Raw genomic sequence first — 18,688 nt, 5'->3', positions numbered from 1 at the left:
GAAATAGCGGAATAACGCGGAGTGTGCGATTATGAAAAACTCTGTAGGTGATGTACAGGAAACAAAATTGACTTGTTTATACCTTTCGACTCTTCTAGTCAGAGTCATTCTGGGGTTTATTCTGGGGTCATTCTGGGGTAATATGGGAGTCATCACGTGACTCCCATATACGCTATGTAGTGCATTACACAGGAAACAGAATCAAATAGTTCACCTCGTGAGTCCTCTGGTCCGAGTCTTTTTGTCTGGCGACTCTATGCTATGAAGGTGATTAAAGGAATTAAATGACCCAAAAAATACAAAATAAAATTTGAAAAGATTAAAAAAAGTCACTAAAATGATCCAATCTTCCTATCACTCTCTCATTACCCTTTTCTGATTCCCAATTTCAGAATTGAGAATCACACCAATATGGCAGACACTGGAATGGATGACATTTTTCAATCCATTTCAGCTGTATATTTTTTTATATCATGAGATATATCAGCAAACACATTCAGAGATCTGCCTATGTAAGAGATTGTCAAATCTGAATGTCATTGTATTGAACATAAAAACAAAAACAAAATGTGTCTATAAGGAATGTCTATAAAAAAAAGCAAAAGTGTGGAAAATGTATCATTTTAATAAAATGGGATTATTAATGATATATTTAAAATATGCAAATAAAACTGATCATGACAGTGATTCCAATAAATGGATAGAATTATTTTTAATAATAAAAATAACGTCCATTCTTATTTCCCAGCTACTGTTTCTTCGACTTCTTCTTTCTGTCCGGTTTGCTGGCCTCGTCGAAAGCTTTTCTCTTGGCTGCCATTTTGTTAGCCTGAAGGACAGAGAATCGGGTTAATAAAAAAGCGGTGCATCAGGGGATCTCAATCGTGTGTTAACAGCAGTTAATATTTGACATTATTTATTAACTTAAAGGCTTTGAATGGTTTAAAAATAGACAGGAAGTGTAATGATTGGCACGTCTATTCTGGTGATTTCTTACCTCCCGGACCTTCCTCTTCTTCCCAAACATAATCTTATTGTAAAGGTATTTGTCCTTCTTCTTCATCATCATGATGGCGAGCCTCTTCTCCTCAGCCTTCTCTTCTTGCTCCAGTCTTTGCCTGTTGTCTAGAGTCGCCTTTCCAGGGGTCACCTTCACCGATAAGGCCTGAAACAACAAGCCACAATCAGACACCACGCCCAAATCTTTTACCAGTTTCCTGTACAAACATAATTACACACTTCTATTCCAACCCTCAGGCACAGACATGTTCAACGTTTATGGATGTGTAACATAAGTAAACAAACGTGTGTTCGGTTTTTGGACTGAAAAGCAGTCTAGGACGTGCGCAATCGTCCTGGGTGGATTATTTCGAGATTTTGGTCATCCCTACAGGTGTTTGAACTAGGGGTGTAAGAAAATAGAGAAAGATATGAGTATCGCGATATTTAGTTTGGAGATACGGTTTTGGTTCTCGAAACATACCAATATTTTAAAAACTATTTATTCATACAAGATTCATGGCAGTTGATTTGCGATCATATCCCAACCACTAGACAGATAGCAGTCTTCTTATCTCTGAATTTAAACAGTGAAAGGAAGTACTAGCATAAGGGCACGCCACTAACGTTAGCCTTAATATCCACCTGTTTCCCAGTGGCGCAGCAGCAGCAGCATTGACTGACTTGCGCGATGCGGGAAAATGTTAAAACGGCATTCGAAAACTCAGGAAACAGTGTGCTGTTCGCCGTTGCACTTTGTGGCAGATTTTTTTTCCCCACTAAGGTTTGCATTTGGTGGAAGGTTCTTAATGACAGATTTTCTAAAATTATGTCCTATTCCTAAAATTAGAAACATCCCAATATGTCGCCTTGCTCACAGTATCGCAACCCCTGTAACACGATACGTATCGTATAGCCAGATTCAAGGCGATACACACCAAATATTTTTCATCAGGTGACCATTAAACAGCACAGGACCCAATAAACCTTATAGACCCCCAACAAATATACATTTCCCGGAAAACTGTTTACTCCCAAACGCCTTACCAGTGCGTCAGTGCATCATCTCCGCTGGACAATCTACACTATATGGACAAAAGTAATGGGACACCTTCACTTTTCCTGTCATCTGCGGTACTTTCACTAACTGTTACCACAAACACGGAAGCACACAAGTGCACAGGGAGCCTTTGGAAACAAGGGCATGAAATTTTCCCTTCAGTTGAACAAGATCCAAAATGGTTCCATCATGATAATGCGCCTGTGCATAAAGTCAGATACGACACTTTAATGCATTTTGGCAACAGTGTACGGTCTCCACTGCTGTATAATGACGTTCCATGAACCAGGAACTTGAGTTAATTTATCCACTTTCACGCCCAACGCTCACCGAACGAGCTAATGGTTAACCCTAAGAGCCTTGATACGTGCACAGCTCGATTGCACGTTCACTGACCTGTGGACACAAACTGACCCGCTGAACTGATGGATTAATGGTTTGAGTCACCGTGGGAGAATATTAAAAAACAGGACAGGATGGGGCTCCACTTTCAGCCACCAAACCACCGATACACGTCAAGTCTCAGTTCGCACATGGCACATTAACGCCATTCGGCAGACTCCCTTCTCCAGACCAACTTACATGTAAAGATGCTTCAGAACGGCGTTTCCGTTAAGAAACAGAAAAATATGATCATTTAAATCACCATATTCAAACACTCAAACAGTCATTTTTCTGTGGAGTTTTGGAGAAAAGTAAATCGGGGAAAAAAAATCGGGGATTTATTTTTTAGGCCATATCGCCCAGCCCTAGTGTGGACATAATAATAAAGCACATTTCTTTCTTACGTTGCTCTGTAAAAGCATTATATAGTCTAATTTATTACCGCTTCGAGAGAGAGAGAGAGAGAGAGAGAGAGAAACATGGTGTTTGTTTGCACTCGGGCTCAATAAAAAAATAAAAAAAACCCTGCACCTGCCACATGGAACACAAACAACGAAGTGATAAAACCAGCGAACTTGGTGCTCGAGACGAATCACATGACTGCTGCATGACTATGTAGTTTGTAATCGCTTGTAAACATGGACGGAGCTTAGTGTTATATCCCACTGTACACTGCGGTAATGAAGGCTGCCGTAAAGCGTTATTAGTCGTCTATCCCTAGTTCATTAGCCCGGTCCTCGAGTGCTTTTTGTGCCAATATTAAAAGATAAACAAATAATAAAAAAAACCTGCACCAGTCGAATGCTGGCGATTACAGAAATCCAAATATAGGTATCTAATAACAAGGCGGATGTTTCCCCTGCATGCTGCATGCTCAGTTTTCTTGCTCGATCTGCATACACGAACATGACTGGTGTTCCGATTTTATGATGTCATAACGCCACTTTCACCACTGTGCATGCGTGCACGTTCTCGCTCTTACCTTGCCCTGTGTTCTCTTCTGTTCCATATCTCTCAGCTTAGCCTCTTGTTCTTCCTCCTCCTCCTCTTCCTCCTCCTCTTCAGCATCATCTTCCTCTTCCTCATCCTCTTCATCTTCCTCATCCTCGTCCTCATCGTCCTGCTCCACGACTGTAGAGAAGAGAACGCTGGTCTATCAGAGAACTTAAGAGCGAGTATTCGGATAAATAAAATCCACACGCATTCACTTACCGGGTTTCTCTCCTCTCTGGAGCGCCAGGAGTTTCTGCCTCTCTGGAGGAACGTAATCGCCCTCCTTCTCCTCAACGAAGGGTGAAAGGTGGGGAGGAAGTGTGACGCAAGGAAGTAATCCTCCACCGGAAGGAGAATCTTAGCGTTCACGCAGTCGAACACCCACTGAGGCTGCACGTAGTACCTGCAAAAATATCACAATATAATCAGCAATTTTTCACGTGTACCAAATGCACTCCTTTTTACATGCGGAACATAAAAACGTATTAAACGGCGAGTTTGTTTGGTATCCGCCTTGCACTTTAACGCATTTATTATTATTGTTTAACTTGAAAAACGTACACGAAAATGGCAGGGGTTTAAAAAAAGAAACTAGAGTTAGCGCAGTGTCACCGCAGCTACTCACGCCACACCGGAAAAACCATTCGTAGTGCGTTGTTTTGACGTGCACTTCCTGGTTATCGCTAATGCTAGCATTATGGATTCTTTAGGTTTTTTTTAGTACAGCTCTTAAAAGGAGAAAATCCTGACAAGTCAACATAGAGGGAGTGAATGAATAAAGGATGGGAGGAATGAAGATATTTGTTAAAGGATGCTGAAATCAGTAGAACAGTGAAGATCAGATCTTTGGAAAAATTAAAAAATATTAAATGTAAAAACACATTTCTATACACATCTGTATTAACCAAATTGGGTCTAACAAATCATGTAATTTTTCAATATATTAAATTTGAATCATTTTCATTTGTACCAATTTAATCAATATAATAAAAAGGTGTATTACATTAATGTGATTTATTCCCTTTCATTTTTATGAAATATTATAAAATATTATTTTATATATTATTTAACCAGGCATTTTAATTTTTAAATTGTTTTAAAAATGTAAACTGTTAATGTTCACACATTTTAATAATAATAAACTGCATTAATAGAAAACGACATGCGATTTTAGGCTTCGCGTTTCTTCCCCCCGTGACGTTTGTGTACCGTTACAGCCCTAAAAGTTTTACATACACAATATAAACATGCATTTAACAATAAGAGCCACTGTATCAGGAAGAGATTATCCAAAAATGCTCTTGTATGTCAGTGCATGTGTGCGAGTGTATTGTGCAAAATCATGAATGTGTGTAGAAAGGTCATGGATGTACCCTGACTATCCGGCAAGTCACGAGATGGAGAATGGAGCGTAAGGAATTTAATAATAGATCGCTACCGCGAAGCCTGTACACAGACGCACAGAGGACGTGGATAAAAGAAAGCCATTGAGAGGCAGGAAAGAGCTGGGGGTTGAAAGAACTGCATTGTGGGTCAGCGCCCATGTTCAAAGAAGAAACGTTACTGGCCATTGTACACTTTTTAGAAGAATTTTGGTCCTAGTCAGTGCTGGAGATACGGTTTATCCTGTGAAATAGAAACGAATCTCGATTTAACATTCAACAAAACGCTCAACACTTCGTCTTTAAACACCATCTTGGTCTTTGGATGTGGTGGCGTCGAATTTTCCTTTCACTTGAACTAGAAAACGGGTTCCAGCATGACAATGTGCTCATTGTTAAAAGCACTACACAAATAAAAATAAATTGAAAAGCCATCTCAGTGAAGATGTGCTTTTTGCACGGTTGGAGTGAAAGATCTCCTGCTACAGAGCTCTGACCTCAACCCTGCTGAACATGTTTGGCATAAACTGGATTGCTTGACTGCACCCCAGGCCTCCTCATCTCACCTACCTGATTTTACTAACACTCTTGTGGCTGAATGAATCTCCACAAGCATCCTCTAATATCTAGAGGAACATCTCCACAGAAGAGTGGAGGTGATTATAGCAGTTTACAATAGGAGTTTAAAGACCTCTGAAAGTGGCTCTGGGTAACAGTGTTAAATTTAGGTGGGAATGAGATGGTTAGATGGCGAGAGCGAGGCATCTCAAGGTGGAAGATGCGTACATCCTGGTTGCGTCTCGACGTATCGTACGAAATTAAAATGCCGCACAAAAACTGTAATTATATATATATATCATTGTAGAATCGAAAAATCATAGATCCTTATTCTACAGCTTATTGGGCTTTGGTAGCTCAGTGGTTAAGGCTCTGAGATATTGAGCGGAAGGTCAAGGGCTCATGCCCTGGTATCGCCAAGCTGCCACACTTTGGGCCCTTGAGCGAGGCCCTTAACCCTCGATGCTGCAGGGGGCGCTGTAACACAGCTGACCCCCTGCTTCCTAACTTTGCTGGGATGTGCGAAGATTTTCGCAACACGTGATGTTACAAAGCCTATTTCCTTTTTCTTTCTTATTCATCCATATATGTAGCTGCGACCCGACTTTTATTCACAGAAACCGAACGTGATTATTTTGCCATGTTTGTGGAACTTCTGAACAAGCGAGGACTACGTTTCTTCTCACCGTCCTCGAAGTGCTGAAGGCATGAGCAGGATTTATGTTCCAAATATGATGGGTGTGTAAACTCAGTAAAACTGATTTGTATAAAGACGTTTGCATGCAGTGTATTGAAGCTGATGACTCAGCGCCCCGGACCTGTTGATGTACTGTTTGTCCAGCTTGGGTCTGTCCACCACGTGGTGCGTGATCGTCTCGTCGGTGACGTCATACGTGCTGCCGATAGACAGAGATTTGTCCCAGGACACCTGGGCGCCGAAACACCTGCGGAGAGGAAATGAAAGCGGGACAGATTTACATACTTGCATATCCCTATCTATCTCTCCCTCAATATCTGAATATTGACTATGAAAATATTTGCGTTACAATCCAACCCTTCTGATCACCTTAACACGAAAGCCAGAGATTCTCTCGGCACTTCTCTGTTCAGGAAGAACTTCAGGCCCTCGAAGAGCTTCTTGTGTTGGTCTTCCTCCTGCTGCGCCTTCACCCTCGCCTCCATCTTCTCCATGTCCTCCTGAGGACGCCCAAAACACTACGTTCGGCTGCGTTCCAACAAATACGCTTGTACCGAAAACACTACGAACTACGTCCTATTTTAAATTTATTTTTTACTTTTTACTTAAAAGCACACTTTTTTCCTTAATCAAAGGGAGGAATGAGAACCACACTTGCTGTTTTTGTAGGCCATAAATAAAGTAAAACTAAAACTAATCCATCAATGATGCAATAATTTATTTGTCTTTATCCATTATTGATTTCTTCGATGATTTTTTTTTACATTTACACGCCCTTATCTAGAGCAGATATGGGGTAAAGGGCCTTTCTCAGTGGCCCAGGTATGGAAGCTCCGAACTTGTGACTTCACCAAGCTGCTGAGCAAGGCCCTTAACCCTCTGTGGTCCAGGGTCGATGTATCCTGTCTGACCCTGTGCCGTGACCCCAGTGTCCTAACATCGGTGGGATATGTGAAGAAATTATTGATCCCACAGGGAAATTAAGAATTCTAAAATAAACAAATAAATAAATAATAGTTTCATTTGCACCTCTATGGACTAATTTACAAAAAAAAATGTAAAATGTTCCTTTTAGAACTGATTTCTCACACACTGATGCAACTGATTTACACTATTAGGACTTCTGCTGTTTGTTCAGTATCCGACTGTGTAACCGGAGTGACGGCTTCCCCTGTTGCAACACCTGCAGCTAAAGGTGTGAAATCTCTAACTGCTCCATGGACACCGGCAGCTTTAACACGAATCTGTCCTACTTCCACAATCGCACAAATCTAAACACATCGGGCTCAGCTCAGTTCGTCGTCTCTCACCCCTTCAGTGGGGAAATGATCCGCCTCCGCTTCGTCTTCTTCAGCCGTGGAGACGACACGAGCCAGACTGGCGCTCAGAGCTGAAAGTTTCTGCACCAAAGATCGACATTTTGTTTAGTTCATCGGAAGGGGGGAAGGGGGGGGAGGGTTTTAGTGAGAGAAGGACATGATAAACAAGAAAGATCTCAATACCTCCAGGTAGCTCTCTGAATCCATGGCATAGTCCTCCTCAAACTCGGCTTTGAGTTCGGCTTCGTCTTTTCCATCAAGCTGAAAAAGTACATTTAGAGACCCTTACTATGCAGAAGTGTAGCGTGCAAAAGTGAATGCCCCCTTAATCACACATTGATCACAAATGTTTTGTTTAATGAGATAAATGCACAGTAAGAATAAAAAGGATGAACTTTTTGCCTATTTATGTATAAACTTTACACGTATTGTACCCCATATTTGATGAGTGAAAACATTTTTTCCCCCCAATGTTGTCGTATCGCTATCTTAAGATCGAAAAATCTTATCCTATCGTAACTCGGTGGATCACCTGTATATTTAATAATTAAATCAATGATTAAATCAAGTATTATGTACAGTGGTGTGAAAGTGTTTGCCCCCTTCCTGATTTCTTTTTTTTTCATGTTTGTCACACTTTAATGTTTCAGATCAAACTAATTTAAATATTTTAGTAAAAGAGAACACAATTGAACATTTTTAAATGAAGGTTTTTATTATTGAGGGAAAACTAAATCCAAAACTACATGGCCCTGTGTGAAAAAGTGTTTGCCCTCTAAACCTAATAACTGGTTGGGCCGCCCTTAGCAGAAACTGCAATCAAGCGTTCGTGATAACTCGCACGGAGTCTGTTACAGCGCTGTGGAGGAATCTTGCTCCACTCATCTATGCAGAATTGTTGTAATTCAGCCACATTGGAGGGTTTTCGAGCATGAACTGTCTTTTTAAGGTCATGCCACAGCATCTCAATAGGATTCAGGTCAGGACTTTGACTAGGCTACTCCAAAGTCTTCATTTTGTTTTTCTTCAGCCATTCAGAGGTGGACTTGCTGGTGTGTTTTGGATCATTGTCCTGCTGCAGAACCCAAGTTTGCTTAAGCTTGAGATCACAAACAGATGGCCGGATATTCTCCTTCAGGATTTTTTGGTAAACAGCAGAATTCATGGTCCCATTTATCACAGCAAGTCTTCCAGGTCCTGAAGCAGCAAAACAGCCCCAGACCAGCACACTACCACCACCATATTTTACTGTTGGTATGATGTTTTTTTTACTGAAATGTGGTGTTACTTTTACACCAGATGTAATGGGACACACCTTTCAAAAAGTTAAACTTTTGTCTCATCAGTCCACAGAGTATTTTCCCAAAAGTCTTAGGGATCATCAAGATGTTTTCTGGCAAAACTAAGACGAGCCGTTATGTTTTTTTTGCTCAGCAGCGGTTTTCATCTTGGAGCTCTGCCATGCAGATCATTTTTGCAGAGTCTCTTTGTTATGGTGGTCATGAACACTGATCTTAACTGAGGCAAGTAAGGCCTGCAGTTCCTTGGATGTTGTTGTGGGGTCTTTTGTGACCTCTTGGATGAGTCTTGGGGTAATTCTGGTCGACCGGCCACTCCTGAGAAGGTTCTCCACTGTTCCATGTTTTTGCCATTTGTGAATAATGGCTCTCACTGTGGTTCTCTGGAATCTCAAAGCTTTAGAAACGGCTTTATAACCTTTTCCAGACTGATAGATCTCAATTACTTTACTTCTCATTTGTTTCTGAATTTCTTTGGATCTCAGCATGCTGTCTAGCTTATGAGGATCTTTTGGTCTACTTCACTTTGTCAGGCAGGTACTATTTAAGAGATTTCTTGATTGTGAACAGCTGTGGCAGTAATCAGGCCTGGGTGTGGCGAGAGAAATTGAAGATGTGATAAACCACAGTTTTAACAGGGGGGCAAACACTTTCACACAGGGCCATGTAGTTTTGGATTTTGTTTTCCCTCAATAATAAAAACCTTCATTTAAAAACTGCATGTTTTGGTAACTTGTGTTATCTTTTACTTAATATTTAAATTAATTTCATGATCTGAAACATTAAAGTGTGACAAACATGCAAAGAAATATGAAAGGGGGCCAACACTTTCACACCACTGTATAATAGAAATATAATATGTTAGTGTTTAGTTATGTGCATGACAAACCACTAGTTTCTAGCAATCAGTTTGAGCACCATCCCAATGTTGATCAATACGTCAACTCTTTTTTTGGCTAGTCAGTACACACAGGCTGTAGTATATTTTTTAGACAAGTTTTGCAGGTCGCAAGTCCATGACTCATGTTTCTGCTGTCATTCAATCTTTTTCACAGTACGACATGGAACCACTGTTACGTGCAAAAAAAAAAGTTGCCTCAGTACATTTTAAATGAGCTCTGGCCAGAGAGGAAGGCGGAGTTTCTGGATCATGTTCACGCATGCCTTCTTCTTTGCACGATAGAGATTTAATCTGCATTTTTGAATGACATACCAAAGTTCATTCACAGACAATGATTTCTGGAGCTGTGAATGACCCCATGCAGTGATCTCCATCACAGAATCATGACTGTTTTAAATGCGGTGATGCCCGAGAGCCGGAAGATCACCGGCATCTGATATTGAATTTGTCCTCTGTCCCTTGTGCACAGAGATTTCTTTGACATGTTTAATGATATGTGCTTTAAATGATGAGAGATTCTGTTTCACAAGGAACTGAGAACATTATTCTGAAATTGTTCCACAATTTTATGGAAGTCTTCCACGGATTGATGAAGCTCTGCCCATCTTTACTTCAGAGACTAAAATGGTGCATTTCCTCAGTTTAAACATTTTGATACGTTTTTTCATCTGGAAGAGACCACACCCACCCATCATGATAAATGTGATTAAAGCGCTTGAAGATGTTTTCATTGAATGCAAGGACTCAATAATAGGACAAGTGGAGTCAAACCAGGGCAGAGAAATAAATAAACACCCCCTGCAGCAGAACACAGACACCAAACCTCCTCACTGTAAGAGTTGAGTTTCACAGTTGGACCATTGTCTTGGTGTCTATCTAGCAGGCACAATGGGACGACGGTAACGGCTTAAGCTGTGTCATTCGGTACAACAGTGTGAAAGAGTCTGTAATCGTAATGCTGGTTTCCTTTCATTCGTCACCTGCCTTTATAACTACGGAACGACGCAGGAGGTTATTTTGTACCGCTGTAAAAAGTGTGTGTGTGCACAGGTGTGTGTTACCTTGGGTGGGTAAACCAGGTTGAGGGTTTGGTAGAGACGGAAGTTGACGAAGCCAAGCAGTGTGGTGTAGAACTCCGTAAACGTTGCCATGACTCTGTAATCCACATCTGTGGGATGCTAAAGACAAATACCCACAAACACAACATGAATGCATTGATCAAAAACGTTTTTTTTTAGTGGTGGTGGAAACGGATGTAAAAAGACTTGCCCTTTGAACCGGTAAGTCCAAAGCAAAAGGTGTAACCGGTATATATCTAGTACCAATAAAAGGAGGCGTGTCCTAAGAGGGTGTGGCCTCTTAGCAAGGCGTCCCAATTAAACAAATCGGCATTAAAGTTATCAACGTGACGCATCTGATAAAAGTTTGCATATGCATCATTTTTAACATATTTGCATTAGTTTAAAAAAAGAAAAGAAAAAAAAAAAAGAAAAAGAAAGACAATATTTTTTTCATTATTATTTGATGCACAATTCCATTATTATAAACTGACCAATGATTTGTGACCAATATTTGATATGTAGATCGATTTCCCGTCGCTAAACAGTTTCGTGAGTGCGTTCTCTCAGCATCGCTGCTGCTACGTGAATATGACGTATAAAAACAGTACGGAGAACGAGGCGTGTCCCGAGAGTCACACAATACACGCCCACAGCTGAGAGGGAGGACCGATGGATGTGACGTCAACGTCCGATAAAAAGGTGCGCCGTTTTATTGTGCGAGGTGAAAGTTTCACTAAGGACCGAGATGAAACTCACATCATGAGCGAACTGATAGGGGACGAGCCAGGTGATGATCTGTCCTAGCACTTCTGCCTGGTAATAGATGCCTTTGATGGACAGAAACACCTGGAAGAACAAGGAAAAAAAAAAAAAAAAACATTAAGGACATTAGTGACAGCTCAGTGGGTTTTAAACAGTAAGCCAGAGGGGGGCGATCTCCTCCTCCTATAAATATACGTGATCATCTACCTTTCTGAGCGAACGCGAGGCGATGATGTAGTTCATCCACTCGACGCCGAGTCTGCGGCACAGCTGGATCGCCTGCACGTGGCACTTTCCGGTACGAGCGAATGTAGAGAACATGATGCACATGGACAGAGCGTCGTCTACGTCCCGCAGAGCGTCGATGAATGTCGGATACCTGTCAGGATGAACGCGTTGGGCTTTGTGCTCAAAATACAAAAATGTAGGCGAAGCAAGCAAATTAACGAGTAAGCCCTCTGCTGGTTAAAAGACGTACTGCGTCCTGTCTCACCTCTCCTTTACGATGTGGTCCAGTTTGTAGCCGGGTTTGTTGTCCTTCAGCTTCTCGACGGAACCCCACTCCGCCTTCCCGTAGGCTTTACGCAGCTTGCGCACAAATATCTAACAATGGAAGGACAAGGGAGATGTAAATTACACATAATACGGGCACAAGAACAAACTTCATAATATAATAATTAGGGGTGAAACGGTTCACGTATTTATACACGTGTACCAAATTGCAATCCTTTTTACTTCGTGGCAATTTAATTGATTAATCAATTTCTTTAATATACTAAAAATATATTGCATTAATCTGATTTATGCCATTTAATTTTTATATATTTAATTTTTTATAAAATATTATAAAACTATTTTCTATTTTCTTTTAAAAAGCAGGTATTTTATTAAAAAATGTGAACTGGAATTTTTACGTTTCGCATTTCTTCCCCCCCTAAACACACCGAAATTGAACCTGAACCGTGACCTAAAATCTGGCGTATGAGCGGAACTGTAAATTTTGTGTCCCAAAAATAATAATAAAAATAATAATAATTATATGATAAAAAAACTCCAGAGGCAGGTCATCTCGCTCACCTTGTACTGTCTGAACTTGCCAACGATGGGCTCGTGCAGGAGGAAGCGAATGTCTTTGAGCAGGTAGAAGGTCCTCTGGGCTGTGGAGCCCTTGTTGACCTTCTTCTTGTGTTTGGGTTCATGTGGGTAAATTCCTTTCAAGATGCACAATCGTCTGCGCAGACAAAATAATCATCATCAACATTATCATCAACATCCGCTGTAATAAAATCTCTTCAAACAAACGGTCACCATCTGTAGTAAGAATCATCAAGAAACCTACTATGTGCACTTTATATAACATTCACTGGTAGCAAGTTGACATTTTCCAAATAAATACAATTTCAAAGAGGGAAATTTCCACTTTTCGAAAAGTAAAGTGTTCCAGTATCGACTCTGCACAGTTCTACAAATACTGAGTCGTTTATAAACCACACACACACTCAAACTAATGCACATTTAAGACTAAAGGTGCACTCAGGTGAGTCCCGTACTCACCGTCTAAGAAACGCCAATTATTTAATTCTTCACCATAAATGACCAATAACAAACAGATCGCTAGCTACTGTATAAGTCACACACTATTCACAATGTATATCTTTAGCTCATATCGCAAACCCCTGGTTTCAGTCAGCTCCAGATCAAGTCATAAATTATACTCAATATACAAGAGAAAAGAAGACGGCGCTCTTAAAATTAACAAGATTAAAAAAATTTTAAAAAGGAAACGCACTGTACGATGTTTTCTTTATGTTTTAGTTTCCCAAACTTTGGAAACTTTGTGTTCTTGGGTCTGAATCTTCTTTCTGCAGTGTCGTCTGCTTTTATAAACGTTATAAACCCTACTTTCTACGCAACGGATGTGATTTATAAACGAAAACTAACTTGACGAGAGAAAGTGCGCAGCTGGAAGTAAATTGTGAGCCCCGTGTACATGCAGCATGGAAACACAGAAGGGGAATTAATGATTAATGTTTATAAATGAGTCCCCAGAGCGGTCCAGAGTTTAGCAGGTGGTGCGTCAGTAATAATGGTCTGTGGGGAAACACTGCTCTGCGTGTAGTTAAACAGACTAAAATTTGCCTCGAGGCTTTTTTGCATTCAAATTACTCGCGGTACTCGAGGAATCGTTTCAGCCCTAACCGATACGCTTCAGGAGTATAAGTATGACATCGTACGACAAGCTGTTTTGTTACTACACACTAGGGACGACTCGATACCATCATTTTGGCTTTTGTAGGATACCTGAACAGATATAACGAGCCGCGAAAAATAAGCGAACTCAAAATCTTAATTAAAAATTAATAATAAAAAATGAGCTTTGTATCAAATTGTAACATCGAATTTATTTCCCGTTTATAAAAACACAAATACACGAGTGAGAATAATTATGAGTTTCATTAAATTGCATTCAACTTATTTGTATTGTTGATGTAACATGGTGGTTAAATGCACTAAACAGGTTTAGTGCTCGCAGATATTTCTGTCTGCAGTTTCAGCAAGACATTTTTGTACATTTTCCTAAAAAGGAAAAACAAATGACGTTCATTTTAAACCCGTCTTATTTACTCTCTCGTTTATTATTGCTCTTCAATAAGAGAGAAACTGCTTCTAATACGATTACTCGTTTAATAGATGGAATAATCGCTAGAACAATCGATTACTAAAATAATCAATAGAGCCCTGGTAACAATTCGATGTTGGAGAATATATATATTTATAATTGAAGTGTTTCATTCATTTATTTACAGTTATTTTAATTTCATTCCTCTTTCTTTATTTGTTGCCTTCTTAGTTACACTTATTTAATTGCATTTATTTTTCTTTAGTTATTTTAATTTCATTCCTCTTTATTTTTTAGCTTTCTTTTATTTTATTAATTTATTTTAATTCCTTTTCTTTCTGTATTTGTTGCTTTCATCAGTTACACATTATTTTAGTATTTTAGTCATTTTCATTTCATACATTTCTTTCTTGCTTTCTTTTTTATTTTGTTTTATGTATTTATTTACAGTTATTTTAATTTAATTCCTCTTTCTTTATTTGTTGCCTTCTTAGTTACACTTATTTAATTGCATTTATTTTTTCTTTAGTTATTTTAATTGCCTTCTTTCTTTCTTTCTTTCTTTCTTTTTCATGCTTGCTTTCTTTTTCAGTTATTTCATTTCTTTCTTTCTTTAGCCCTAGTAACATTTCGATGTTGGAAAAAAATATATATTCATAACTGAAGTAATGCAATGAAAATATATTAAAATCTTCTCATCTTTTCAGTGCAAACAAAATGTCTCAAAATGTAGGAAAAGGAACTACCAGGATCATGTTTACATTTTGACCTTGGAAAAAAACAACTTAATTAACAATTAACGCGTGTGCATACCTTTTAACGGTTTTGCTACAAATTGGGAAACACTGCCGCTTACAGGTGAACTTCGGAACAGCAGCGTAAGAAATACCGAATTTAACAAAATGATGATTTCAAAGTATTTGAAATATGCAATATAGCAGTATTTTTTCAGTACAGGTAAACCGCACATCCCTTCTTCACACACATACACTCCCCCAAAAAAATCCTGTCATCTTGATCAGTCATTTATTGAGAGAAATGTGATGTATATGTCCAGTGCAGCACTGACCTGAAGTCAGCCAGGCTCAGGCTCAGCTTCTTGCGTGCTTTGTTCCGGCTGATGTAGTTGGTGGCTGAGCCGCTCTCATACTGCGTGGAGAAAAGAAGGCACGTCTCACACACACTTCAAAACCTGATCAACAGTTCACTCAAAATAAACACAGCGTTCAAGTAAGAGGGACAACTCTCAGAGGCAAAGACAGGTTCGTCATTCATTCGTTATACTGTTTTTTAATTTTTTTATTTATGCACTTAGAGTACCTGCAAAAATGAAAGGGAAAGTTTATAGGACTGTGGTGAGACCTGAGATGTTGTATGGTTTAGAGACAGTGGCATTGAGTAAAAGACAGGAGGTGGAGCTGGAGGTAGCAGAGCTGAAGATGTTTAAGTTTGAACGTTGGGAGTGACGACGATGGACAGGATTAGAAATGAGTTTATTAAAGGGACAGCGCATGTAGGACGTTTTGGTGACAAGGTGAGGAAGTGTGATTGAGACGGTTTGGACATGTGCAGAGGAGGGACATGGGGTATATCAGTAGAAGAATGCTGAGGATGGAGCCACCAGGAAGGAGGAAAAGAGGAAGACCAAGGAGGAGGTTTATGGATGTGGTGAGGGAAGACATGTAGTTGGTTTGAAAGAGGCAGATGAAGAGGACAGGGGGGGGTGTGGAGACGGATGATCCGCTGTGGCGACCCCTAATGGGAGAAACCGAAAGAAGAAGACTTAAATATTGGACGCATTAAAATGTTGGAAATGAACCCCGATCTAAAGAACAATGGATTTTTCCAAACTCACAGTATTTTCATGCATATCGAATTTACAGTTACTTTCATGCCATTTGGAAGAAAAGATCCCCCGCAACTTATATTACTCTTATTTCTACAACTTGAGGGTTAAGGGTCCCGCTCAAATGGCACCTTGGTGGTGTTGGGGATTTAAACTGATGACCTTCTGATGTAAAGTCCAGCATCTTATACACTGAGGTACAACCTCTAATAATGAATGAATGAATCACAATGTTATTTCTGACAGCTGATCAGTTGAGGGTGAACGGCCGTGTGCAGGGGATTCGACCTCACAGCCTTCTGATTTAAAGTCCAACCATTTATCCATGAGCTACATCCCATAATTAATGACTTACAACCATCTTACCCTTTAGAACCAAGCGGTTGAGAGTTAAGGGCCTTACACAAGGGCCGAACAGTTGATGGTGCTGGGATTCTTTCAATCTTTACAGTTCTTTACTTATCTAATAGTGAAAAAAAGGCAGCTTGATGGTGCTGGGATTTGAACTCAAAGCCTTCCAATCTGAAGTCCACATTTCTTATCCACTTCCACAAAGAATTTATGACTTAGAATAAACTTATTTTATACAACTTAGTTAAAGGTTGACAGCAGATCTCGAGGATTTGAGCTCACAACCTTCTGATCCTTCATCCCCTCAGCCTCCTTTTCTGATCCCTTACACAATCCAACCCTTCACTCACAGAGTTTCTGCTGCGAGCGCATCAATAACTTTATTAATCTCTTTATTTATCTTCAGTGTGTAGATAGACAGACAGAGAGTGGTGTGTAGATAGATAGATAGATAGAGGTGTGTAGATAGATAGATAATATCTATCTATCTATCATCTATCTATCTATCATCTATCTATCTATCTCTCTCTCTCTCTCTACACACACATCTATCTATCTATCTATCTATCTATCTATCTATCTATCATCTATCTATCTATCTATCGATAGATAGATGTGTATGCAGATATAGATAGATGTGTGTACATACATAGAGGTGTGTAGATAGATAGATAGATAGATAGAAGTGTGTAGATAGATAGAGGTGTGTAGAGATAGATAGATAGATAGATAGATAGATAGATAGATAGATAGATCGATAGATAGATAGATAGATAGATTGATAGATTGATAGATTGATTGATAGATTGATTGATTTACAGACCCTTACACCGCACCATACTGCACACGGACACTTTATGGACAACCCACCACTAAAATTGTCTATTGTTTACACTTTGGTACACATTGTTTACTGTTTCACTGTCTACTGCCATAAGGATTTTCTTTGTATATACATTTTTCTCTTTGTTCACATACATATCTTTATATATCCTTTATATTTTATATTTTATTTTATATAGTTTTTATACTTTATCTGTTTTTTTCTTTCTCCCCACCCTATTCCCCTCTTGCCGGACTGTCGTATAAAGCATTTCACTGCATGTCGTACCCTGTATGTATGTGTATGTGATGAATAAAATTTGATTTGATTTGAGAGAGAGATAGAGTGGTGTGTAGATAGATATATAAATAGATAGATAGAGTGGTGTGTAGATAGATAGAGGTGTGTGTAGATGTAGATAGATAGATAGAGATAGATAGAGATAGATAGATGTGTGTATAGATAAATGGACAGAGATAGAGAGGTGTGTAGATAGAGTTAACGTCATGACACCTTCACATATGAAAGTTAAAGGTAACAATTCAACATTTAATATATATTATCTATATATTTATTTATATATTATGTATATTTATTTATATATTATGTATATATTTGTTGTATTTTTTATATAATTTGATATTAGGAACTTATTGATTCTCTTCCCCTCTATATCTTTGTGTTCTTCTGATTCTTTGTGTATCATCAACTCAAAATGTTTGTTTTATTATGATTATGTTGGGACTCAAGAGAGATTCTGACATTATGATCCCTAATTTGATAAACAGGAATATAATTACAGCTGGCAATCAAATCAAATGAAGAAAAAACGAATGTGAATAAATAAATCTTTAAAATATAATAAACAGAAATGACCCATTAATGGAAATAATCTGCTTTCTATTGAGTGAAACATGCAGATGTTTTGCTCTACAGACTCTTTCTCCTTGTGAGCAGTCTGCACCACATGCTGGACAGCAGAAGCTCCTTATGTGAGTGTGGACCAGCAGATGATCCGCTGGTGCTCAGGAGGCCACACAGCCTGTAGGAACCTGCTGAAAAGCCCTTTAGTTTCAGAAAAACCGCGCGTGATCTACTCACCTTCTTCTTCTGTAGACCTCCCATTGTGGAGAGTTTTACACACACACCAAACACACACAATACTGTGTCTATTCACAAAACACGACAGAACTTAAACAATCTGAGCCACAGCCAACACAGCTCCGTCTACACGTGTGTGAGTGACGTCATTACGCTGCGACAGAAGGACCGCGGTGAGTGGGAGAGCGCGTGCCCGCGGAAATGCCGGAATAAAAAAATAATTGCCTGAACATTTTTTCTTTCCGTATTTTTACTGATCATTTCATTTCTCCTGTTCCCTATACCCACACCTTTATTCTGTATTTTTTATTTCATTTCTTTTCATTTCATTTCTCCTGTTCTCCATACCCACACCTTTATTCTGTATTTCTTCATTTCTGTACTTACAGAGTTATCTTTCTTTCTTTCTTTCTTTCTTTCTTTCTTTCTTTCTTTCTTTCTGTATTTGTTGCTTCCTTCACTTACACTTATTTTATTTTATTTTATCCAGTTATTTCTAATTATTTCTATTTCATACATTTCTTTCCTTTTTC

At 39.2% G+C, this 18,688-nt stretch overlaps 1 protein-coding gene across 1 annotated transcript; it reads right to left on the bottom strand.

Annotated features, from left to right (window-relative positions):
• Positions 1-687: 687 nt before the first annotated feature.
• Positions 688-18,318, bottom strand: pes (pescadillo). Its single transcript, XM_046842212.1, is given in 16 exon segments — positions 688-829; positions 998-1,165; positions 3,426-3,574; positions 3,656-3,763; positions 3,766-3,839; positions 6,195-6,320; positions 6,443-6,573; positions 7,384-7,473; positions 7,576-7,653; positions 10,653-10,769; positions 11,409-11,498; positions 11,622-11,793; positions 11,908-12,017; positions 12,492-12,645; positions 15,104-15,183; positions 18,156-18,318. Coding segments are annotated over 16 exon segments (1,752 nt in total). The 5' UTR covers positions 18,180-18,318; the 3' UTR covers positions 688-748.
• Between the last annotated feature and the right edge of the window lie 370 nt (positions 18,319-18,688).

This window comes from Silurus meridionalis, chromosome 27 (genome assembly GCF_014805685.1).
Source record: "Silurus meridionalis isolate SWU-2019-XX chromosome 27, ASM1480568v1, whole genome shotgun sequence".
Taxonomy (NCBI): domain Eukaryota; kingdom Metazoa; phylum Chordata; class Actinopteri; order Siluriformes; family Siluridae; genus Silurus; species Silurus meridionalis.
Note: the sequence above shows the minus strand (reverse complement) of the source record. Positions and strands in the feature narration are given on the sequence as shown.